This window comes from Rhamphochromis sp. 'chilingali', assembly GCF_963969265.1.
Source record: "Rhamphochromis sp. 'chilingali' genome assembly, chromosome: 17".
Classification (NCBI taxonomy): Eukaryota; Metazoa; Chordata; class Actinopteri; order Cichliformes; family Cichlidae; genus Rhamphochromis; species Rhamphochromis sp. 'chilingali'.
In genome coordinates, this window is record NC_137944.1 from 21,764,660 (window position 1) to 21,790,258 (window position 25,599).

At 42.2% G+C, this 25,599-nt stretch overlaps 1 protein-coding gene and 1 long non-coding RNA gene across 5 annotated transcripts in view; both read right to left on the bottom strand.

Moving 5' to 3' along the window:
* LOC308384407 overlaps window positions 1-25,599 on the bottom strand; it is a 373,851-nt gene that overhangs the window by 112,242 nt on the left and 236,010 nt on the right. The gene's annotated exons all lie outside the window — the stretch shown is intronic.
* The window catches only part of trps1 (trichorhinophalangeal syndrome I), a 118,314-nt gene that overhangs the window by 46,110 nt on the left and 46,605 nt on the right, over window positions 1-25,599 (bottom strand). For all 3 annotated transcript variants that reach the window (XM_080862943.1, XM_080862944.1, XM_080862942.1), the window contains exons 3-9: window positions 21,790-22,506; window positions 21,315-21,430; window positions 15,214-15,826; window positions 13,157-13,371; window positions 12,474-12,684; window positions 12,107-12,347; window positions 4,870-5,668 (exon numbers count right to left, since the gene is read on the bottom strand). In XM_080862943.1, coding sequence (XP_080719069.1) covers window positions 4,870-5,668; window positions 12,107-12,347; window positions 12,474-12,684; window positions 13,157-13,371; window positions 15,214-15,826; window positions 21,315-21,430; window positions 21,790-22,506 — 2,912 coding nt within the window. The remainder of the gene's footprint in view (window positions 1-4,869; window positions 5,669-12,106; window positions 12,348-12,473; window positions 12,685-13,156; window positions 13,372-15,213; window positions 15,827-21,314; window positions 21,431-21,789; window positions 22,507-25,599) is intronic.

Sequence of the window (25,599 nt, forward strand, 5' to 3'; positions counted from 1 at the left end):
AACTTTGAAAGATTCTCAGAAATGTTGGAGAACTACTGTTCAAGACTTTAAAAAAACGAAAAGAGAAGATGACTCCTTGGAAGCGAAATATAAAAAAAGAGTGGGCGTCTCAAGACTTTTTGCAGAGTTCTGTACTTTACATAAACATGTGATAGAAACCGAGATATGTAAAACTTGTCAGTGGCTGTTAGCCTCAAACACGTTCCTTTTTCTAACCTTTGGTGAAATTTGTTGATAATTAGGTGGCGTAAACACAGGAAGAGAGGAGAAGCGATTTGCGTGCAAAAACCATCGTCTGTCGGTGAAATTCAGGAACTTGTGGTGCGGCACAAGTGAAGGGGTACCTTCATGTTAACTACTGTGAGCTTTGAGGTGAGCAATTGCAGCAACAACCACTGGCCACAAGATACACTGTTTATTGACATATAACAGGGAGGGAAATATACAAAAGGGTTATGCACACAACCAGAATGTCCACTAGCATCCAGCTAGAAAACAATGGGCAATGACTGGATAGGTTTATAACTAAACAGGGTTGTTCAGGTGTTTCTCACCTCCTAGACAAGTTTTCCGGCTTTAAAATGAAACCACTTTTTAAAGTACTTTTCTCGACTCTCAAGGGATGTTCCATGAGGTAAACAAAGGTACACAAGTTCTCGAGAAGGAACGGTAAAGTATATCTTTATATCAAAGGCAATTTGAAGTTCACTCTGAGGGGTATTTGTAGAGAGCGAAAAGCACAGTGACAAAAAAAGCTCTAAAACAAAGATAATATTCAGATAACACAGATAAGTCAAAGAACACAATTTTTACTCAGTTTTTGATTTTAAAAAGCATTAAGAATACAAACGCACAGGCTCAGACAAACACACAGTTTCTCTCACACACACACACTGACTCAAACATAAGCTCTATAATTTCCTGTAGCGGATATAAAGGGATGCTAAATTATCAGCACAGAAAATACGTTAAATTCACGCTTTAATTTCCTCGCAAAACACACACGCGCACACACAAGTGCTCGGAATGCAAATGGAGACACAATGCACGTAATTAAGTACACAAGCAGGGGTAAGCACGCAGACACACGTGTACACCGAAATGTACGCGGAAGGAAAGAAACAGAAAGAAAGGATAAAAGAAAATTGAAAGCCAAGTAATGAGAACTTTATGGAATTACAGCTCTGTGTCTGTGTGTGTGTCTAGTCTGTGTGTGTGCGCGAGCGCGTGTGAGCGTGTGCGTCCTTTAAACATAATTAGCTCCATCGGGCAGAAATGTAAACGAGAGAAACTTTAATGAAACTCTTCTCTGATCTGCTGAAAGCACACATTCCCGTTTATCTCTCTCAGTTCGGTCTCTCTATTTTCTCTCTCTGTCTCTCACATGGAATTGAATGTCACGCATGGGACTTTTAAAACCTCAAATGCCCGTGTTTCAATACTGCAATATGACCACACTGTGTTTGTAAGGCCAAATCCACACTTTCTTTTGCTTATGTGCATTTATGCAGTCCGTGTCGTCCTTGAGGTGGAATTCCCCTCGGAAACACAAGCTGGAATTTATGAGATGATGTACGTTTTGGACAGAGTCACACATGTTCGGGTATATCTACATATGTTCACATATGTTTGGCTCGGAGGCAAACCTTTCTCAGCCCTACTTAACTGGAAAAACCGCCATTACACAAAGTCTGCCTCGTTCCATTTATAAACTCAAACATCAACCGAGCTTTTAGCTTAATTTCATCTCTAAACCTCATTCGCTTTCTATCCTTGTCTCATACAGTCAGTAAAACAGCTAGAAAATAACATTTCAGACTGAGAAAATGTCTTCAATGTAATAAATCACTATGAAAACAAAGCCAATAGTGGGCCAATGTCTCAACAAGGCAATGCTGTGCGGCAATTATAGATCAGGGCTTTCAAAAGAAAATATTCTCTCCCCTCCACCGAGCAAAAAGCCTCACAAAACCGGAATACTAAGAACTGTGGGTTCTTTATGTGTATGTGTGAGTGCACACCTGCGTGGGAGCGTTTGTGCACATCTGATGGCTTTTGTGTGCGTGAGGTGTGTGTCGATCCCCGCGTATTGGGCGAGTTGTCCTTTGAGGAAAAGAAGGGAAATGAAAGAAAAAGAACGAGAGGAAAAAGGAGGAGGAAGACAGATCGATGCAGCGGACAGTAGAAAGAACAAGTAAGGATGAGGGAAACATACAAAAACCACAGAACCACATGCACACACTCTCACAAACGCACACAGGTTGGGATGAAATATGACTGGCCATTTGTTTCCATATTTGCCGGGTTTTAATCATATACTTCCTCCCTACTAAATCACTCCCTGCATCCCTCAATCACTGCCTTCCGCCTCCTCTTGAACTATTTGGATTTTGGATGGATTTTTAACAGACTCTGCCCTCTTGAGTCCACATGCCACATTTAAATTACACCAAAAGTTTGTTTTTGTGTGTGTTCAAAGCTATTTCTGATTCTTTTTTTTTTTTTTTGCATTAGTGCCCCTCCCTCACCCCGCCCAGTGATGAGTCAACTCCAGCCCATGTGTCTATGTGTGCCGTGTAAGTCGTGTTCAGCTTCGTCTCTAATAAACTGCTTGTTTCTCATCTCCTTTTATTCTTTTTTTAGTTGTTTTCATCTTCAAAGATTCACTCTGGGTCTTTGTCTGTTTATGTAAACATCTGCTCTTTTCTTTAGGCTCTCATAGGCAGCACAGATGCAAATGGAACAGTCAGAGATGGCTCATACGAAACTTGGTCTTCACAAAACATAGAAGATATTTAAAATGAGCTGCTACCCTTACTGGCCTGCTGATGGGTCGGCCATTGCAAACCTGAAGCAGCCAAATCGTTTTTTAAGTGAGCGGTTCGCAGACGTTTTCAGGCCTGGAAATGGACTGACATTTATACAGCTCTTTTCTGGTCTTACTGACCACTTAACGCACTTTAAGCCACAGGCCACATTTGCCCATACAGAGCTTTAAGCACTTTATCTGCCTCACATCCACAGCAGCGACTCTATTCGCCACGAGCGACATCACCCCCACAGTTTGAGAACTACTGGTTTACATCTAGAGACAGACAACAATTCACGCTCACATTCACACCTCTGAGTAATTTAGAATCACCACTTAACATAGTCCCACTAACTGCATGTCTCTAAAGCCAGAGTACTTGAAGAGAACCGATGCAGACGCGGGGAGAACATGGAAACTCTCGACAGAAAGGCCCTAGCGAGATGGTGGATTCAAACCCAAGATCTTCTTACTGTGGGGCAACAGTGCTAACCACTGTTCCACCACAATGCCCTCCTCTGAATGTGAATGTGAATGGTTGTGTGTCTCTCAGTGATGGCCCTGCAGTCACAGGGTCCAGGGTGGACCCCCCTCTAAATGAATGGATGAATGGTTTATATCCATAGCTTTGGAGGAAATGTGTATACAATATGTATAAAAAAAGAGATAATATTCATCCTGATGGAACGATGATGATTTAAAAAGCCTCAAATGTGAATATTTGACTCTGCAAAAACATTTCATAATATTAGTGAATATCTAAAATAAGCATACATGTCAAACTGTCAGACTGTTAAGAATAACACTGAGTGAGAGTGAAAGTGAAAAACGTGCTCGCCAAATTTACAAATCTGTATTGACCAGTCTCCTTTTGTTCTGTACATTTATAATTTTGAAAAGATTTTCTTGACTAGCTGCTCTTTCCATAAAGAGCAAGCAAGAAAGGGGTGAGTGATTTGTTATACTCTTATCTCCGTCTGACTTTTCCCGTCTACGTCTTTTTATCTTAATCTTCCACTGTTCTCTCTCACGCATGCACGCATGTTCTCTCTATCTGTGCCTCCTTCTTTCAGTCTTAGCCTCCCACTCTCTCACAGAGACACACTGCCCCACCCACGATAATGAGTAAACCTCTTGCTGCCCCACCCTGCCCAGCCTGCCAAGTTACTGCCAACACCTCACACAGACAAACACACATTCACACACATCCAAAAGGCCAAACCCCAAGTCCTACAAAGGGCCCATGGACTCGAATCACACAGCAGCATATCCGTACACACACTAAGAACACAACTTTAACACTCAATACTACTATTTACGCAGCCCCAAGTCAAACCCTGACACCACACACACACTCGTACACACACACACTAACTCATACTTATATATATATACAGAGAGAGAGAGAAAGTTCAGTCTATTCTGATCTAATGTGATCATAGCCAATAAGCTCTGTGGTGCAGGCAAACCACAGTTTGTTACTGCCAGTCAATGACATCACTGTGAAGTCAAAAGCATTGTGGTCCACAAAGTAGGGTGAGGGAGCTGACTGACACGTGGTAGCCATGGGAACTGTCAGTTTTCCTCCCCGTTTCCATAGCAGCGGGTGGTTTTCTCACTGTTGTGAGTTCAATTTTTTTAAAGAAGATGAATGCCGCCTATGGGAAAGGAAATGATGTCATGGAATCATATGCACAGGGACAGATATGAACACACGCAAGCATTTGGGTACACACTCTGCTAGCCAACCCAAATCTGCTTAAGCCCTCAAAATATGATGGAAGAATAAAAGATTACAGTGTATGGGCTCAATGCATGAGATCTAATCCTCACATCTGAGTGAAAGGAAAGATGAGTTTAAGATGAAAGTGTATTAATAGAAGGTCCCTGATAACTAAGGCTTCTCAGCAGGCAGGATCTGGCTACAGAGGCCTAGCTACAAAGGCTCCCATTCAGAGAGCTACACGCAAAAGTCAGGGTGTAAATGAGACAAAGAAGAAGGATTTTCATCTCATTAGAATGAGATGAAAAGCAGGGGTTTTTTGCATGTTCCACCTTACCCTTAGCAAGGACTGGGATTCCTCTTTATTGGCTCCTCCTTTCCCTTCCTGTCCTCCGCCACCTCCGCCACCACCACCAGTACTTCCTCCTCCTGTGTACTGCTGGGGGGTCATCTGGCTCTGCTTCTCGCCAGCTCCAGCCCCACCTGAAGCGGTTGATCCTGGTCTCCCTCCTCCATACTTGGCATCTGCCAAAAAGGACTTTGTATCTCCCAAAAATGACTTGGTGTCTCCCAGGTAAACCATGCTAGGTGAGGCCACGCCTCTTTTCTGCTGTGAGACTTCGTGATTGGCTGGGACAAAAGACAGCGACAGTGGGGAGGTGAAAAGAGATGGGCTCCCACTTCCTGCACCTCTTTCAGGTCCCATTCGCTCCTTAGGCACCCAAAGTAAGCCGTGGGCCTGCTCACCCCCTCTTTCCCCCAGTCCTCTTGTCTCACCAAGAACCCAGCCCTTTTCCCGTTCTCTTTCTTTCTCCTCAACACCCTCACTTTTTACCAGCCCGCCTGCCTCTTCTCTGCCACCTTCGGCCAACCGTCCCTCAGGCGGCGCCAGGGAGTAGAGGAGGCGGATATCCCCTTTGCTCTCTTCTTTAATGGCTAAAGTAGAAGGCGCTGAGCAGCCATTGGCCAAGAGTGTTAGGGAAGGAGTCAGTGAGGTGGGCAAGGAGGTTGTCGTGAATGAGCCTAACGAGGGAGAGGAGTCGTGACAGTGAGCTGAGTTGAAATGGTCGAGGAGGGCTGATGAATCTGGAGCCGTGAAGTCGCAACGTCGACAGCGACAACACGCGTGGACACGCCTGCCGAGAGAAAAGAGCAGTGTGTAAATTACTCATGAATACAAAACGGACCTTCAGAAGGAACAAAATATTCAGCATTAAAATACACACTAGTACATATTGTTTGCTTTTATGTTAACCATAAAGTAATACTGCTAATTGCAAAAATAAGCAGTTTATTCTTGAGTTGCTCAAACCTTCTCTGAACAAATGCATTGCAAGTCACATCGGAGACGTGACTTTTTTTGTCACGGTCTGCGGAGGCAGACCGTGCGGAAATGTGTGTGGTGGACCCAGGAGCGAACACAAGCGAGGATGCAGGAGTGGAGTTAAACAAAAGCGAGCCTTTTATTCTGGCTGATGAAAGGAACAAAACAGAGTGAGGGCAGCATAAGAGTAATAGTTCAAACAGAAACCTAAACTGGACATAAACTAAGGAAAAGCTATGGCTGGAGATCCGGAACACAGGGGGTGGTAACACAGACGACGCGACACAGACTACATGAAACACAGAGACTAAATACACAAGAGGGATGATCAGGGGAAGTGGCCACACATGGGAACACAGCTGACACAGATAAACATAACAAGACATGGCAGGAGTAAACAACACTGACGGGAGACTGTCAAAGTAAAACAGGAAGTACACAGGTGCAAACAGGAGGAGAGAGAGAGCGCGGGCATAGTGGGCTGGGGAAACATGGAATGAAACAAGGAGGGGAGATGAGGGCTCACAGATACATAGAGGGGCACACAGGGGATAAAAGTCACAAGGGGAAGTCAAATAAGGAACAACACAACAGGACAACTTAGGAAACATGGCCTAAATAAGGAACGAAATACAAAAATATAAGAAACTAAGAATACTGGGCCCACATGGCCCAGGACCATGACATTTTTGAAAAGGAGATCCCGTCATCAGTGGTTATCTTCACCGTGCATGAGTCACAGTGAAGCCAAAGTAACACTAATAAGGCTGAACGTAAGAGGAAAGACTTAAGTAACTAGTTTTGTTACTGGCAACAAGAAAGTCAGTTCATGTTTGAATCTATTGCTCTAAAATGTAAATACAATTAATTCCAATAGGATTTTCATCACTCACAGTTTGAAGAAAATCCACCCCCTGTACTGACTAAATCTAAAGTGCATTTGCCCCTGCCTAAATTCCCCCAAACACTCAGGTAGAGTTTCACAGAGCTCGAGGCCAACAAAGTGACTCAGTGCCCCACTAAATCACAGTGAATTACTTCAAAATCGTGAGGACCATAAATGAATCTGAATGACATGTACTGGATCGCCCATCAATAAACCACCTTCATTTCCTGCTGGCGAGGGCGACCAGCGATATATCTGATACACAGCGTCAAGATTTTTTCCTGGCACACACAACAGCCGTGATGCTTCTTGTGCAGGCCAACAAGCAAAGCATTAAACCATCTAGAACAAGAACTTGTGTGTTGTTTACAGTGGACCTCGGCAGGCTCGGTTTGCCCCGCAGCTGTCACAGACAGATATATCAACACATGAATAAATGTTTCACAGAATAATGAAGCTGTTCATTTTGTCTGCACTTGGATTATGTAATTGTTTTGCTGGTATATTTATTAATGATGGTAGGCCACAGTTTAACAATTGGTATCTTGTAGTTATTCATATTCCTTTGTCAATATCGTCATTTACCACATAATTCACTTAAATCCAAAATTACACTTGCTTAATTGCTTCACTCATATGTCATAAGAAAACACCGCTTTTCCCAACACTGCCTGTTTTATTCTTTTAGGCTTTTCCCACCAGTAGGTTATTATCGCTGCATATTACAGCAGAGTGAGGGTTTTACAATAGCAGACAATAAACACGGACCAAAAGTCACTGAAAACAGGGGAAAAAAAGCATATCCAGAGTCATTTTTCTCCATTTTGCGACTCGCATCCTCTGGTTTCTGCTTTGAACCCTACCATAATATTTCCTCATCCAGGAAAAAACAAAAACAAAACATTTAAGGCGTGAATTTGAAAACAATGAGAAGATATTGCAGATCCAGACCCACACAAACATTTACAACACGTCCCGATATATAACCTCTCAGAATACTCTATGTATTCCTCTTTGCTGTCTTGTACGTCTGATGCATGATTTCTATACAACAGCAAGTGAAAATACAGAAATAAATATATACTTCTGACATAAACTTATCTTATTCATCATCCTGCCTCATATTCTCTTTCTCCCTTTATTAGCTGTTGAAGAATATATAAAAGGTCTGCACCTCTAGCAGATCACAGAGGCTGAAATATTTGCAGAAATCTGTGAGAACGTGTGAATGAAAAAGCATATAGTGTGTCCATTAGACTTATGTCTCCAGATGCTGAACGACACAGCAGCCTTGATTTATCATCAGCATCCACACGTGGACTGGCATACCTACTGATTTCATCATTTACTGGGTCTGTCACTGTTAACACTACTTTCCTACGGGAAATGTTGAAGCAGACATAAAAAATATGCTTCTTCTATCTGTATTTTAATAATAATTTATCCATTTGTAATAAACAGTTTCTAGTTTGCACTAGAATCATGTCCTAAAGCTTGTTTTGATAAATCTGGCACTGTGAATCCGTGGACTGAGCCTGACCAGTGCTGTGCATGTGGCTAATTTGGGGAGTTATACTGAGTTAATACACAACAGAGCCAGCACAGATTCAAAGTTTTATAGTTTTGCTTATGTTTACACTCAATGCCGCCATCTTGGATTGTTAACTCTTACTTACTGGGGCCCCTCAGTCTGAGTTCCAGATTCAAATTCTGACTTGGAACTCTGAAATTCCGATTTCTGACTCCTTTAGGATGGCAGCATTGTTCCATCAGTAGGGTAAGAAACAGCGAGACAGTGGGAAAAAAGTCTCTTTTTTTCTCCAAATATCTTATTATAGCAATGCACTCTGCAGCATCCGGAAGCACAATTTGTGTTTTGTAGACTCACTAGCCACTTCATTAGGTTCAGCTGTTCAACTGCTTGTTTATGCAAATGTCTAATCAGCCAATGATCAAGTTCAAACGGAACAAAAATGGGGAAGGAAGGTGATTTAAGAGTGTCTAAATGTGGCACGGTTGTTGAGACACATAGGCTAGTCTGAGTATTTCAGAAACTGCTGATCTGCAGGGACTTTCCCACACAACCATCTCTAGGGTTTACAGAGAGTGGTCTGAAAAAATGTAAAATATCCCATCAGTGGCAGTGCTGTAGGTGAAAATGCCAGACTGCTTCAAAATGATAGGAAGGCAAAAGTAACTCAAATAACCACTTGTTACAACCAAGGTATACAGAAGAGCATCTCTGAATGCACTCCTGCAGGCTAAAAGCAGGTGACCTAGGTGACAATTCACCTGGGCTTACCAAAATTGGACAAGAGAAAATTGGAAAAATGTTGCCTCGTCTGATGAGTTTCAATTTCTACTGCAACATTCGGATGGAAAGCATGGCTCTTGTAGCAATGGTTCAGGCTGGCCATCACGTTATAACCACAGTGTACCCATCTTCTGATGGCTCCTTTGAGCAGGATAACCCATCGTATCAATGCTCAAATCCTCTCAAACTTGAAAATTACAATACATCTTCTCTACTCAAATGGCTTCTTTGGGATGTGTTGAAAGAGGAGATTCGGATCACAGGATGTGCAGTCGACTGAGGAATGTTTCCACACCGGAATTTAGGCTGTTTTAAAGGCAAAAGGAAGTCCAAAGTGGTACTAGCAAGGTGTAACTAATAAAAATGACCGGTGAGTGTAGTCCACTGCGGCTTTACCATTGGTTGGCTCCCCATTTGTGGACAAAATCCTTTTTACTGTGACTGGCTCTACCCGGACCAATACATATATATCTGATATGTGGGTAAAGAACCTGTGTGACTGGCTGCTATGGGTGTAATTTTAACATGACCACTGTCAGCCATCAGATTGTACTTAAGGTGTATATTAGCAGCTAGGTGAGAGTTTATCTATAAAACTTATGGATTGATTGGCTTCCCTCAGCTGACAATCTTTTTCGCATTACACAGCAGCATCCTTTGATCTGAACACCCTATAATTACATGCTGCTTTTTGTTTTCTAAGACTTGGCCTTCAGATTAAAAAAAAAAAAATGGTTGTTTTTAGATGCAGCATGAAACTTTCTGGCTTTATTTCACTTTTATTTGATTTGAGCTCCAAGATTCAGGGCTTAGATTTTGTTAAGGACGTGAATGAACTGTTAAATCCCCTGCAAACTCTGCTTTGTCACCCGCTCTCGCTCTCTGCTCAGCACCCTTCTCTCTGAATTTCTCTCTCTGTATTTCATTCACCTTCCCTCTTACATTCCTTCTTCTAACCTTCTTTCTTCCCTTCCCGTCTTTCGGTCCTTGCCATCTGCTGTTCTCATCAGGCTGTCAAAAGAGAAAAGTTCTCGAGCCGCAAACTGCGACAGCATTGTTTTTGACTGAGGAAAGGCTCATCTCTGAATGTGCTCCCGATGTGCGTGCTCTAAAACCCTAACTGAGAACCGTTCAGATACTCCTGTGAACATTTGCGCTTGAATTTATGAATCCATCCGTAGCTTAACACACAAGGTGCGCTTTATCATCAATCCAATTTCGTGTAATTAAGTTATCTCAGTGTGTGGGCTCTACGCTCACACACTGAGTATCCATAACATACCTGAGGCAACGACAGAAAAACTAACAGCTAGGCAGACGAAAACTGTGAATTCCTCTGCATTTAATATCTTCGCATATTGCTTGTGTTTCTGCCCTCGCATGGAAAGAAATTGTCTTTGGCATCACTTCTCGTGAGGAGCAACCACATTTAAAAAGAGTTTGAGGCCCTGTGCCTGTGTGTGCTGCATGGTGCTGCAGTTAAAGGGAGTGACAGCTGCCTCTGCCCCAGGCACACAGGCTCAGAGAGGAGGATCTCCATTCTTCATGGGAATAAAGAAAGTGCAGCATATTGTTTTAAAACCCTGACAGCAGAAACAATCACAGCTTATCGATACTTTGTTCTTTGATAATTTAGCCTGATTTAGATACCAATGCCAAGTGACAACATATAATAAAACATTCCGATCAGTAGTGTAGATTAGTAACTGCAAATCTCCACACAACTATCTCCAGTTTTTTGTGTCTTTGGGCCCAGCTTTCCCACGCCACTCCCCTTTTTCCCACCCCACCCCACCCCAACTCATCCTTTCATCTTTTTCTGTCACTAAATCTGAATCTAGAAGACAGGATTGGCTCTGGAGTCCAGTCTAGCCTCTACAGCCTGTAAAAGTGAGTTTTTGGTATTTTTTAGAAAATATACATATAAATTTAGTGTATACATTTACCTGTGCAAATAAAAAGAGAAAATTCCCACCTTCAGGGAAACTTAAATCCTTCTTGCACTTGTCAGTGTGAGACAAATGTAATATTTTTGAAACCTAGATTTCATTTTTTGATTAAGACCTTGTTACTTTATTTTTTCACGTAGTGCAAGACAAACTCAATAGGACCTTTCTGACCATTCACTTTCAGACAGTGAGCAGACGTGGGTGAAATGTCAAAGACTGTAAAGCTTGTTGCAATATTGGGGTTTTGGCTTCACAGGCATCCAAGGTGCATTTAAAGAGGAATGCGTCTTAAGTCGTCTAATCTCCAGCAATGTACGACATGGAGTAACTTTAATGTGAACGTAAGGCCAAAGCCTTTTGCCCCTCGAGAAAACAGCCCATAAGCCACAACATGGTGCTTTCATAGATATTCGACTCATGGACTTCATCACAGACGGGTGTGTGTAATATCAGTTTGAAAATCTGCAACACGGGCTATAAATATGTGATCATATCTGTGCAGCTTCCAGGTGAGAATGTCAACATGGTGTCTGCGAGTAACTTAAGCGTACAATTTTCTTTCTTTTTTTCCTCTCACTGAACATTTACTTGATAAGTGAGTGTAAGAAGGAAGAATCGCAGGGGTCTGAAACAAAGCACAGGAATTTGCACCTAACTTGAACAAAATTTTTCAGATTCTTGCCTTTTTTTCCCCCATGATGAATTCAATCAAAGTAAATACTCGATCTGTATGAGATTCTATGTCTTAAAAAGTTAACTGACTGCATGCACGGCAAAAAAAAAGCACAGATTTTTGAAAAAGATGGAAAACTGAATGGCTCAACCCTTGCAGAAAAAAACACTACATAATGTAAAAAAACATCATCAAGAAGCTACCTTTGGCTGCTCTCTTATTTACAAGGGCCACAGGGGGTAGCTCTGCATGTTTGATTGAATTGGCAGATTTCTTTTAAGTCAGATGCCCCCCCTACCATGACCCCAAAGGGATTTGTGTCTCCTCCCGGGATCAACTGGGGCACTGTTAGCTTATTAGCTTATTTGGCAGGGGGAAGAAAATACATCCTATCAAATAACACAATTATAATGACCATGCAATCTCACCTGTAGTGTCTAAAAATCTCTTCTTCCACTTCTGTAATGAAGTGACACTTTGTACATGAGTACTCCCTCTCTCCTGCGCCTCCTCGCCCTCCTTCCTTGTCTCCCGCAGCTTCTTCCTCAGCTTTGACATGTGGGGGAGCCCCCTTTAGGTTGATCAGGTTGTGGCAGCTTTCATAGTGTTGCAGCAACACGTCAATGTCAGTGGTAGCAAATGCACACTGGTCACACAAGTGGGTGACGCCTACGACAGGAAAGCGGGACCAATCAGAAGCAAGAAGCGAAGAATTTAGGGTCATGCTGGAAAAGCTCCAGAATCAGGCTTCCGATAAATGTTATATATATATAAATAACATATGCCTCCAAATACCTTGTGTGACAACAGGATGGGCGGGGTTTGAGGGGTGAAAAGTAGAACCAGAAATCCCACTGTGGTCGCCTCTAGGATTAGGAGGAGTCACGCTGGGTGAGGTGGTGACAGCAGGTTTTGAACCAATGGCGTCCTGCTGTTTGGCGAGTTGAGGGAACTTTGAACAGCATTTGGGGCAGGTGGGCTTCCGACAAGCGAATGGGTGGGATACCTGTTGAAACAAATTAGAAAAAAAGGTAAGAGCAAAAGTGGTTTGAACCTTCAAATTCTTTACTGATTACTGCCGATATAAGAAGAATCTCGTTTTGATGCTGTGGCGTAGCCGTGTATTTTCTATGAATCTAATAAAGAAGTGGAAGCCAGCAGTACCAGTATGAATGTGCATTATTAAGTAAATGATGCCACCCTCAATTTTGGATGTTAACCATCCTTTTTGCATTTTTAACAGCTGCAACAGAACTGCTGGCAGCTGGCACAAAAGGAGGGAGGGGAGAATGCGTGGGTAGACTGAGGAAAGCAAGGGAATTTTAACTAGGCAGGAAATTGGAACAATTAACTTTACACTTGTTCCTATATTACATTTTATTTTTCCTTTGCTTGCAAAACAGCTCTTTTTTTCCTTCTAATTAACAAGCAGGCAGCAAAACAAGCAAATAAATATTTCAATATTTTATTTATCTCACCTCCCCTAGGTGTTTTTGTGGCTGACAGAGACCCTGTGGACAATACATGCAGTGTTGAATGCTGCAGCGGTGGATGGAGTGGTTATGCTGGTAGTGCAGTAGTAATGGTGCTACTACGATCACATCCGCACTGTGGGCCATGGAGTACCGGAAATCACACAACTGACAGTTATAACTGGTCACAACTGCTTCTGAATCACTGCTGTTTGGGTCTCCTAGGAGCAAAAAGCAGAACAAAAGTAAATAAAACCTGGGCAGAAATTCAAATATTATCACGTATAATTTCTATTATGATAATCAAGGCAAACAAACATGAGGTGACAAGCACCACAAATAATAATAGAAGACTCATTTATTGAGGGCGATCATTTATCTTCGCTTTAAGCAGATACAATCTACAGTGGGGCAAAAAAGTATTTAGTCAGCCACCGATTGTGCAAGTTCCCCCACTTAAAATGATGACAGAGGTCAGTAATTTGCACCAGAGGTACACTTCAACTGTGAGAGACAGAATGTGAAAAAAAAAATCCATGAATCCACATGGTAGGATTTGTAAAGAATTTATTCGTAAATTAGGGTGGAAAATAAGTATTTGGTCACCTCAAACCAGGAAAATCTCTGGCTCTCACAGACCTGTAACGTCTTCTGTAAGAAGCTTTTCTGTCCCCCACTTGTTACCTGTATGAATGGCACCTGTTTGAACTCATCATCTGTATAAAAGACACCTGTCCACAGCCTCAAACAGTCAGACTCCAAACTCCGCCATGGCCAAGACCAAAGAGCTTTCGAAGGACACCAGGAAAAGTATTGTAGACCTGCACCAGACTGGGAACAGTGAATCTACAATAGGCAAGCAGCTTGGTGTGAAAAAATCAACTGTGGGAGCAATCATCAGAAAATGGAAGACATACAAGACCATCGATAATCTCCCTCGATCTGGGGCTCCACGCAAGATCTCATCCCGTGGGGTCAAAATGATCATGAGAACGGTGAGCAAAGATCCCAGAACCACACGGGGGGACCTGGTGAATGACCTGCAGAGAGCTGGGACCAAAGTAACAAAGGTCACCATCAGTAACACACTACAACGGCAGGGAATCAAATCCCGCAGTGCCAGACGTGTTCCGCTGCTGAAGCCAGTGCATGTCCAGGCCCGTCTGAAGTTTGCCAGAGAGCACATGGATGATACAGCAGAGGATTGGGAGAATGTCATGTGGTCAGATGAAACCAAAGTAGAACTTTTTGGTATAAACTCAACTCGTCGTGTTTGGAGGAAGAAGAATACTGAGTTGCATCCCAAGAACACCATACCTACTGTGAAGCATGGGGGTGGAAACATCATGCTATGGGGCTGTTTTTCTGCCAAGGGGACAGAACGACTGATCCGTGTTAAGGACAGAATGAATGGGGCCATGTATCGTGAGATTTTGAGCCAAAACCTCCTTCCATCAGTGAGAACTTTGAAGATGAAACGAGGCTGGGTCTTCCAACATGACAATGATCCAAAACACACCGCCCGGGCAACAAAGGAGTGGCTCCGTAAGAAGCATTTGAAAGTCCTGGAGTGGCCTAGCCAGTCTCCAGACCTCAACCCCATAGAAAATCTGTGGCGGGAGTTGAAAGTCCGTGTTGCTCGGCGACAGCCCCAAAACATCACTGCTCTCGAGAAGATCTGCATGGAGGAATGGGCCAAAATACCAGCTACTGTGTGTGCAAACCTGGTAAAGACCTATAGTAAACGTTTGACCTCTGTTATTGCCAACAAAGGTTATGTTACAAAGCATTGAGTTGTATTTTTGTTATTGACCAAATACTTATTTTCCACCCTAATTTACGAATAAATTCTTTACAAATCCTACCATGTGGATTCATGGATTTTTTTTTCACATTCTGTCTCTCACAGTTGAAGTGTACCTCTGGTGCAAATTACTGACCTCTGTCATCATTTTAAGTGGGGGAACTTGCACAATCGGTGGCTGACTAAATACTTTTTTGCCCCACTGTACCAGCAGTAACGAACATCATCTTACTGCCACGTTCCAATACATCTTCATTACCTTGGCTGGTGCTGGAGAGATTGGATGGCTGATCTTTGCGGCCTTTTGATACCATTTGGTCTCTCTCTCCTCCATCTCTCCTTCCTCCTCTTTCTCGCTCTCTGTCGATCCCACCAGGATTAGAGTTGTTGGGGCTCGTAGTACCACCGGTGTTCATTTTGTGTCTTTGCTCATAGTGCTCTAAAAGCCTTGCAGAACCCCCCGACCACTCGCAACTCCAGCTGCAGGATTTACACCAATAATACGTCTGCACGGCGCCTCGACCAACCTCCCCCACCCAGCCCGATGAATCCGAACAAGACCTAACTGGGATGAAGTACCCGACCAAAGAGTCGTCCTCTGCGCGCACCGCAACTCGTTCGGCCCCGTCTAAGGCTTGACTCCGTCCCTTCAGCTGGTTGTCGTGCGTTGCCAGGTTATTTGTGGTCAGCAGGGGTGTGGTTGGCGGTGTTTTGACTTTGTTTGGGTGCGAGGAAAGGAAATGTTGTTCAAGTTCCAAGGAATTACTGCCCATGTACGTGAAGTTGCAGAATTTGCAGCGAAAGTACTTTGTGTTTCCTTGGCAATCCGAGGTCTTCCGACCGATTCCAATGAGCGTGCCACCCAACGTCACCTGTTGATAGGCAGAAAAGAAAAAGACAATAAAGAAGGAATAAAAATATATATTTAATACATAAACAGTTTGATTAAGAGGCAGTCTGCTTGCTTGTTATTGCTTCATGCAAATAAAAGATGTTTTTATTTATTGTCCATTTTCCATTTCCAGATGTCTGCATTTCCTAAAATTGCTGCTGCAAATGAATAACTACATATCAGACTCTTAATCTTGTGAAATAAAGAGCAATGCGGGAATTTCTTTATAATTCTTTAAATAGTTAAAGTTAATGCTAACTTTACATTTATTAAAGTACTTTACAGGATTCAGAGAAGGGAAAAAAAAAGACAATGACTGGTTATACTGCCTTTTCCTTAAAACAGACAAACATGAAATAAATTAGATACAAGGCAGTTATTTTTGTGTTCCTAAGCAGCAGATATTTAAAGGACACATGGCACAAGCCACCGATCGTAGAGCTGTGCAGGATAATTATGCCTTAGCTACTCAAACCCACAATGAACATAATCCATCATTTTCCGTATGTAACTGTAGACAATTAAAAGGCAACTCTAAGTCTAACTAACCAACCAATAACAAAACTACTAGGCTCTACTGTAGTGTTTAGGGTCGAGGCCAAGGTTTTATATAACTAAGTCAGCAACCTGGCACTGTTTTTTTTTTATTAAGTTAGCCTCTAGACAGTACGTGATTACACTGTGCTCATCGTTATGATAGTAATGAGGCAATCTGGCATGCCATACAGTGGCAATGGACTCCCTACTGTACAATATAGATTTGTCTCTAAATCTGAGGTTTTAAGATAACTATGGGCAGTGTGGTAACAGAGCTGCATGCTGCATGTGACATGAGCAAAGATGCAAAGCTCCATAGATAACAGAACGCCAAACAGATGCAATGCTCTTGTTTTTCGTTTCAATACTAGGAATTAGATCTCAGAATCAGCGAATGTGCAGCATGGCAGTTACGTCAATTGGTGTCAAGAACAGATTAGCGGGGAATGTTCTGTTCAGCTTTTATGTCATGTTTCCTAGTATAATGGATTGCTAGCATGCGGGGTTTTTTTGTGTGAGTTTGACAGGTTCTATATGTTTAGATATTTTTCATACTTGGATTTTTTTTAAAATAACAAGAGATACAAGTTTGTGTCTATGTTATACAAATACTGTCTGTTGTTTGGGATTTTTTCCCAAAATCTAACACAGAAATTAGTTTTTAAGACACGCAAAACTATTTAAATTATTTATTTGCCTAGTTTTATGCTTATGGTTAAACTGTATTGGGATTAAAAGTGGGAGTGAAGTTAAGATAAAGGGAAATTTGTAGTTTTTTTTATGATGGTACAAGGACATTTTTGAAGATGAAAGGTGTAAAAGATTTTTTTCTCTCTGTGTGTTTGTTTGTTTGTTTTTTAAAGAAACTACAATCAGTTCATAGGACAGCTGAAAATCTGAACTTTCCTCTTTTCATAAACAACAAGAGTGACAGTAAGGCAATCATTTTGCCAAAAAGGGTGGAAAAAGTAATATTTGTACAAAGAATTAAGCGTGAGATGGTATACGTCAACTCAGCTAAAGAAAATAAATGTTAAAGTCTAAATGAGAGTCATTACTGTACGTGATCTCACGACAGAAATTCAACAATTATCTCATCCAACAGACCCTGCCCAGACAATTAGCAAAGAGCAAAGCATCAAGTAATTTCACCAGGCAGAATGTGCAGGAAGACATGACCGAGAATATGAGACAGGGACAGAGTGAAAGAAAAGAGGCAAAGGGCGAATGGGACAAGATGAAAGAAAAAATTGTAAGTTGAAGAACAGAGCTGCAGAAAAAGAAAGAGGCGAAAGAGAGCCGGGAAGCAAATTGAGAAGTTGGAAAAATGGATTAGATAAAGTAATAGAGACTAAGAAAGACAAATCAAAGAAAGAGGGCAGAGCAGAGGAGAAGGTGAAGGAGAGACAAAGACTTGATAAGAGAGACAAATGGAGAAGCAGGAGAGAAGAAGACAGCTAAATATGTCTGACAGCTGTTTCATTACACTCCCTAACAGCCGATTATAACTACTGGTTCTCCGTCTGCCTCTGTCACTACCTTCTCTCCTTTCCTCCTCCATCTCGAGCACTCTCACTCATTCCTTCTCCCTTTTCTCCACTATGACTTTTTTGGGGGGGGTCTGGAATCTCATTGGTTGACATGGAATCTTGTCTTAGCAAATGACAACATGGAATTTTCCAAACGTGGGCGGGAGAGGGAGAAAAAGTGAGTGAGGGATGGAGAGAATAGAGACCCCTTTCATTCGTTTTTTTTTTTTTAAGTATATATATACTTTCACTTTTTCTTCATAATGACGACTTAAGCCCACTGGATTTTCTATTTCTGATTCGGTGTGCGTATGTGTGTGTGTGTGTGTGTCTGCACGCGTATGTGTATTACTGTGTCCATTACGTGACTTTAGATCATTACAGGCTGCTGGTTTAAATGAAACTAAACTCCTTCACTATTCTTGACACACACACGCACGTTTGTTGAATCATCCCACTAAATCTTTCACACAAAAACATCACAGTTCATGAATACTCGAAATCCTAATCCTTGACAGTTATTGCCAAAAATGAGCTTATATTTACAGCATATTGTAAACATTTGACGATTAAAAAATTTTTTCCAAGCGAACCTGTAGGTTATTACTGAAAATACTGCTAAACTGATAGGTGATTAGATATCACTGATCTGATTTAAGATCTCATTTAAACTTCGTAGCTCTTGAGGTAAAAATAGCAGACACATGAGCAGTTAGTCTGAGGCTTTAATGTTCAGTACTAACATGCACCGCAAATCAATACTGGCGCTGCTGATTTCACTGATTATGGACGCCTGGTAACACAAAGAACAAAATTATTGAAAACTACTTTTATCCTCCGATTGATTCGGTTCTGTTCTGTTCAATCTGTTGATGTCAGGTACAAAACACATCTCTTTTTTTAAAAATGTTTTTTGATTATTTATGATTAGAAGTTTGAGTACAGCGTCCTAGTATATCTACGACATTCACCTCGTAGAAGGAATTTTTAGTTGCAACTGCAAGTTTGCAGCATCCCCTTCATTCACCTAGTTTTATAAAATGAGACCTCAATATGGGGATGAGCATTGATTTTATTGAATTATTTAACAGCTATAATCATGCATATGGTGCACATGCGAGCATTTGTCTATGCACGCATTCCCTGCAAAAGGGAAGTCGACACTATGGCTTTTGTGCGTGCGCACGCACGTACGCTTGACTATGCATACCCCCATATGCACGACTTGTCTGCCAGGTGCCCCGGTTGTCTCCCTTTCTGTGTCTATCCATCTGTCAGTCTATAAAATTTTATAACTTGCAGCACAATGCCTCCCTGTCCAAATAAGGCACACCCTATGTTACAAATCAGTTGCAGATTGCTCTACCCAATAAATTATTCCATTCAGTTATGAGCCTAACTTTGCAGATTTATTACAACTGTGATTACAGCGAACTGTTAACTAAATCAGTGTTACTTGTATTGGATCAAAGTTTCTAACTATGATTACATAAAATGTTTCATATACAGTATGTCGCACTTCTTCGAGTTATTATGACATACAAATTTAATAACTGGAACTTTGATGTAAATGAAATGAATGCAACATTTTTGAGTTTTCTTTTAGAACTTTACGCCAGTTTTACTAGTGCATGTTGGTGCACACAATGATGCGCATTAAACATATGCAAACAAGACTGAGACTGCATTGCATCCATAAGTGCATATTTCTGATGTTACTGTTTTACCACAAAATAAAAGAAAATTGTTGTATAATTAATTATAAGATTATATCAAATGTGCCGGAGCCCTGCCATAATCTCTAACACCAGTTCTAGTCGAGGCATAAGTGCGTCAACTTGTGTTTGTTATCTTAAAAAAAATCTGTTTCCAAGGTAACCCACGTGGAAAAGAAATACAACAACAACTTTAAAAAGTTTCAGATGATGTCAACGTGGCCACTTTCACATTTTTCTCACACTACATAAAGTTTACTGGATTTATACCTGATCCGCATAAATACGTGGCATGTGCAAAATAAAAGTATATTTAAATAACATCATTTGTACGTGTGTAATAACAGCATTATTATAAGCCTAACAGGAAATACACATCAGAAATACATGTTTCTTTACTATTTCTTTGTGTGGAGCTCACACCCTGATCCTTGTCATTGTTTCTCTACATTTCCACTGCGGTAAAGAAAAGACCAGGCCCATCACTTTAGCTGTTTTAACGTGTGGGATGTCTGAAAAAGTTTAGATGACGTTCCATCGTGCCTCTTTTCCGTGCACATACACACACAGACAGAGCATCCACGGCGGACAGGCTGAAGCCTCCCTTTTGGTTATAAAAAAAAATCTAACCACGCACCTTCCCGTAGGGTTGTGAAACAATATAAGCCTGTTTATCACTACTTCAGAACGCAACCACTGAGAAACAACCAGAAAATAAAGTTTGGTTTGTCTGATTCACGGGTTTGTTCACATTCACTTTCTAGCATGCTTGACCACAACTGCTCAGTCTCTCTCATTCCCTCTCTCGTTCTTGCGCTCTGAATCAGACATGAAGGCCCGAGTTACAATGTGGTATTTACAAGCAATACTCAACAAATTCTGCGGAATACCTTGAAGTAAAAAACCATCTCAAATGACTGTGAGATGAGACAAAACGCTGCAGTTAGGCTACTTGACAAATGGAAATATATTGAGTCCCTCCAAAAGTTTCTAGACCCTGGGAAAAGTTCCTGTGGTGGAAAAACGGCTTATGAGAGCTTCCACGCTGCAGGAACTAACTCCAGGGGCTATTAACAGTTAACAATTTCTACTGTGGGGAAATTATTTTACCCCTGAACAAAAGAAAAGAAAAAAAAACTCCCCGGGAGATTAATACTTTTCAATAGGTATAGAAATTTCTGGGTGAGGCTTGCAGCACTTAACATTTTTGATCGCACACACACGACATTTCAAGGGTTGGAAATATAGACAGTCAACCGTCTGAAGCATGTCTGGATGGCGTGAGAGAAAAATCCTTGGGAGTTAAATTTCCTGGTACTTTGAGCGGAAGCTCTAAATTAATGGGAAAAGAAATGCCTTTTGCAGTCTGGCATGCTGGCAGGATGAGAGTCACCAAATCTGAGAACATACTGTGGAAAATGGGCCACAGATACCAAAATTGGCAAACTTCAAGAAAAATAGTACTTTGGAATACCACACTGACTTTTATGAAAGCCAATCAGCTCCAAAAATTAAGGCTTTCTGTGGGACTGAGGAGGTTTTTATTTTATTTTATTTTTAACCCCTTTTAAAATTCCTTAAAAGGGCTACTACAGCACATAGTTGTTGTTTTTTTTTAAATATATTCAGTTATTAAAGTATGGAGTATTTTAAACACTTTTATGAGTATTTCACACCCAGGACTTACCTGTACGTCATATGTGCCATTCATCATAACTGTCCTATGCTGCTGACTCTGTATCTCTGGTCTTGTCTTCCCCAAGTCTTTGGCTTGGCTCCTCTGCCCTTGTCCCGCCTGTATGTCTGACATGAGAAATGCAAGAAGGGGTCAGACTGGTAGAAACAGATAAACAAAGAGGGCTCAAGCTGCTTGAGGCAAAAAAAATGTGAGAACTAGCCTGACATCTGGGAAGAAGGAAAACTAGACTCAGAATCAACATGCTGTTTTTCTAAGTAACTGCTATGTCCTTACTGGAAGACAAGTTCAAAGTATATATATGTATATATATATAAAATAGATGAACTCATATGTATTTTTGGCAGTTTTCTCCTGTACTGGTTCATATTTGCTATGACTGTCCAGGTCTTTAGGGTCATACATTTCATTCTCCATTATAAACTCATTTCTATAATAAGCGCTGGACAGAGAAAGCTGAAGTTACCAATAGGTGTGTGTTGGGGAGCCATGTTGTGGAGTGCCAGGATGTGTGTGTCCAGAGCAGCATCCTGCCGTGTGCGGTTGTGCAGGCCCAGGTGATACTTCCGAAAGTGCTTCACCAGGTCAGCCGGGTCGTTGCCATAGTAACCGTAGCCACACACATTGCACTTGAAGTCCTGGAGTTTAGGAGAGGGGCTGGAGGAAAGCGGAGGGGTATCGGTCGTGGTCTCCTCCCCTCCTTCCTGTCTTGGGAGGAGGTGCGGGGCAGAGAGGAGAGGAGGGGTGAGATGATCTGCCTCCCCCCTTTCTCTGTCGCTTCTCTCCCCTTCTTCTACCGCTCTGTCCCCGTCCTCAGGCTCCGACTGGCTCTCCGGCCTGTCCGTCAGCGCTGCTCCTCCTTGCTTTGCCCTTCCCCTGCCTCCTCCTCTCCTCCCCCCTCGCTCCTCATTACCGTAGCGATCGCCAACAGACGAGGGAGAGACAGACGAGGAAATGCACTCGCTCTCTCCCCCCTCCTCCTCCTCCTGCTGCTCCTCATCTCCTCTGACCCGCTCGGAGGATTCCGGCTCAGAGGGTCGGTTTATTCGTTCGGCCTCTGCTCCCACTCTCCCTTCCTCCTCGCCTTCTTCTTCCTCTTCTCCCGCTGGCCTCTTCCCTTCTTCTTCCTCTTCCTCCTCGCCTCCCACACTCCGGATAGGGGGATTCTTCTTCCTCACCATTTCTACAAACATAAAAATAGAAGAAAAAGAAAATTATGATTTGTTACCATGTATTAAGGGAGGAAGAAGAAGGAGCTTGGGGATAAAAAAACAGCAAGCTGACTTCCCTCGAGACACTAAAAGATACAGAGCCTTTCAAACTCCAGTAATATTCTGCATATAACGCCACACATGCACACAAATACAATTATCTGACAATGATGTACAGTATGTGCGCAAAATAGCTTTGATTTAATTTACAGACTTCTTTGAACACCAAAATCTGCGACAATCCTCGACCACAAACTTCGTCAAAGAAAAACAGGCGCAACAAATCAGAAACATCTCAGCTGCGAGAGATTTTTTTTTTCTTTTTCAGGATTTTTTTTTTTTTGGAGGGCGGGTACTTGCTGAAATGTGACGGCCACCCCCCCACCAAAAAAAAGCACCCATTGAACAACTTTTTTTTTTCCTTTTTCAACCCAACTGGGGAGTGAATCTTTTTATCGTTATGGAAACCATCCGTGAGAATCTTCCAACACGTGACCACATCAAGAACCCAAACCATATCAGAGAGACGGGAGAGACAGCGAGGGGGGAGGAGGGTGAGGCATGGAGAGAAACGGGGGAGACAGATGAAGGAGAGGAGACGGGGAGAATGGCCAACGCACAACCACATCAAACCGAACGCCCCATATCAGAAAGAGGGATGAGGGAAGTGGCAGACTGCAATTCATTCCCTCAAGCGCTCCAAATTTCTCATTCCCATTTTGCTCCTCTGGTTTTTTGCTTTTTTTGGTTGTTTTTTTAACGTTTCATTAATTTTCTGGCTTGCAAATTCTCATTTTCTCATTTCTCACTGTCTCTCACACTTTTATCTGCATCACCTCCTTCGGTTTCCTCTTTTGATTGCCTACTTTTTTCCCCCCATGTCACATTTTGCTTTTGTCCCGCCCCACTCATCCTCTTTCTCTCTCTTGACCTTTCACCTTTTTCCTGCTTGCGCATCCTTGTGTAAAACACAAATATCAAAGAAATGAAGTGCCAAGTCATTTTTTTATTCTGTGTTGCCCTCTTTCACATGCAAGAATAATTGCAACAATAACTTAAGTAATTCCATCATTAAATGTTTTCTTTCTGTTCCTGCCCTCCCCCCCTCCCCTCCTTCCCTTATAATCACTGTACAAAGCCATCAAATAACCAAACATGTGTTTTATGTTAAACCATAATCTTTCTTTTGTTCAAAAGGGGAACAATTGTGGTTGTAGCGTTCACAACAGTCGTGACAGGGAGATGCTGCATGCGTTTTGTTTTTTTGCTCTTTTTTTTGTCTTCCTTGCACAAGTGTGTGCGTGCGTGCGCATATGCGCGCATCTGTGTTTATTTGTGGTCATTCGGTTCATATTCGGGGGTGCACAGTCAACCCGGAGAGCCCGTACACCCATTTCTTTTGGTCATAAACAAAGTCAAACCCAACCGACGCCTGATTGACGCCAAAACTGATCACTTTTAGATCAATGCAATATGAGGGGGGAAGACACTGGTTGTCTTTGAGGGTTTTATGTGTGAGTAATGCATTATTTGATGATAAACCCAGAAAGCATGTGCACCACCCTGTGAGCATCTGTGAGAGACAAAAGCTTGTTGTTATTTACTGATAGCAACCTGCAAACAGTTAAAGCGTGAGAGAACTGACACACACACACACACACACACACACACACACACACACACACACACACACACACACACACACACACAGCTAAAGAAAATATGAGAATAAGTTTGAATATCCATAATCGGGTGATGATGCACAGTGACAATACCCATATTTGGGCAGCGTTCTGTTGTTATCTAGAGGATTAGAAAATACTTAATAAACAGAGATAGAGAGGAGAGCAAAACAGAAAATGAGAGAGGGGTGCTGTTTTTGTTGAATCCAATCTCTCCGTGGCCTTTGTAGTATTTGCCTTTTTTCTCCCACTCTCTCTCTCTGCCATACAACTATTAAAATAAAGCATTTATGTCTGCAAGGGCCCACGCCTAGACCAGCCCTGGCACTCGCCCTGTGCGCGTGTGTGTGTGTGTGTGTGTGTGTGTGTGTGTGTGTGTGTGTGTGTGTGTGTGTGTGTGTAGGGAAAGAGAGGGAGCGGGAGAGTGTGAGTGAGTGCAGGGAGAAGGGGAAAATCTCATCTGATGTCGACCACACCCAGTCAGAATTCATCATTTACACACACACACACACACACACACACACACACACACACACAGTGGAAAACTACAGATCGTTGTGGTAAAGCAATGAAGCTGAAACCCCGACCTAAGAAGCACTGACTGACCTAAACTATGTTTCCGTATGCCCTGTATGATCCATCCGACTGGTGACTTAGTAAGTTCACCGGTGATGACAATTCTTGCATTAACACAGCAGCAAGTAGAAGGAATTATTCTGTAGCCTTTATTTATTTATGCTGGAATCATTTGGTCTTATGCATACTTCAGTGCCACTTTTATTGGATGCGGGCAGGAAGCAGAGGTGTGTCTTTAAAGGCCCGACTGTGTGTTTTTTGGGTGTAAGCATCTGTATATATGTGTGTGTGTGTGTGTCTCTCAATGTCGCAGCAGAGCTTTTGTCTGCTCCAGGCTGTATACACAGACTGGAACCATTACTATCAACTACAATTAGGTACAACCCACCACAACATACCGCATAACAACTACTGCTACTAGCTACAATTAGCCCTTATACACCACACTGGCCTCAATACCTCAGCAAAGATAAATGTGACAGCTAATCATTTCCATCAACTACAATTAGTCCCAACACCAGTGAGGCTTTTATCTAAAATTGCCAATAATCATCCAACGACAACTGCTGAAAGACGCAGCAACAGGAGTATGGTAAGTTTCAGACGCATGTGGCAGACGGAGGACCATGTTGGGGAACTTTGTTGTGAAACTTACTCTTTTGCTACATCTCAGCGTTTCTTTGTGTGGCTCGCTCGTGTTTTCCAGAGAAGCGCTATAAATCAACTTCAAAAATTTCATCGTATTCGAGCAGTTCAAACTCAAACCAGCAGGTATTTTCAACCAAGCGCTCGCATGCACGCTAAACA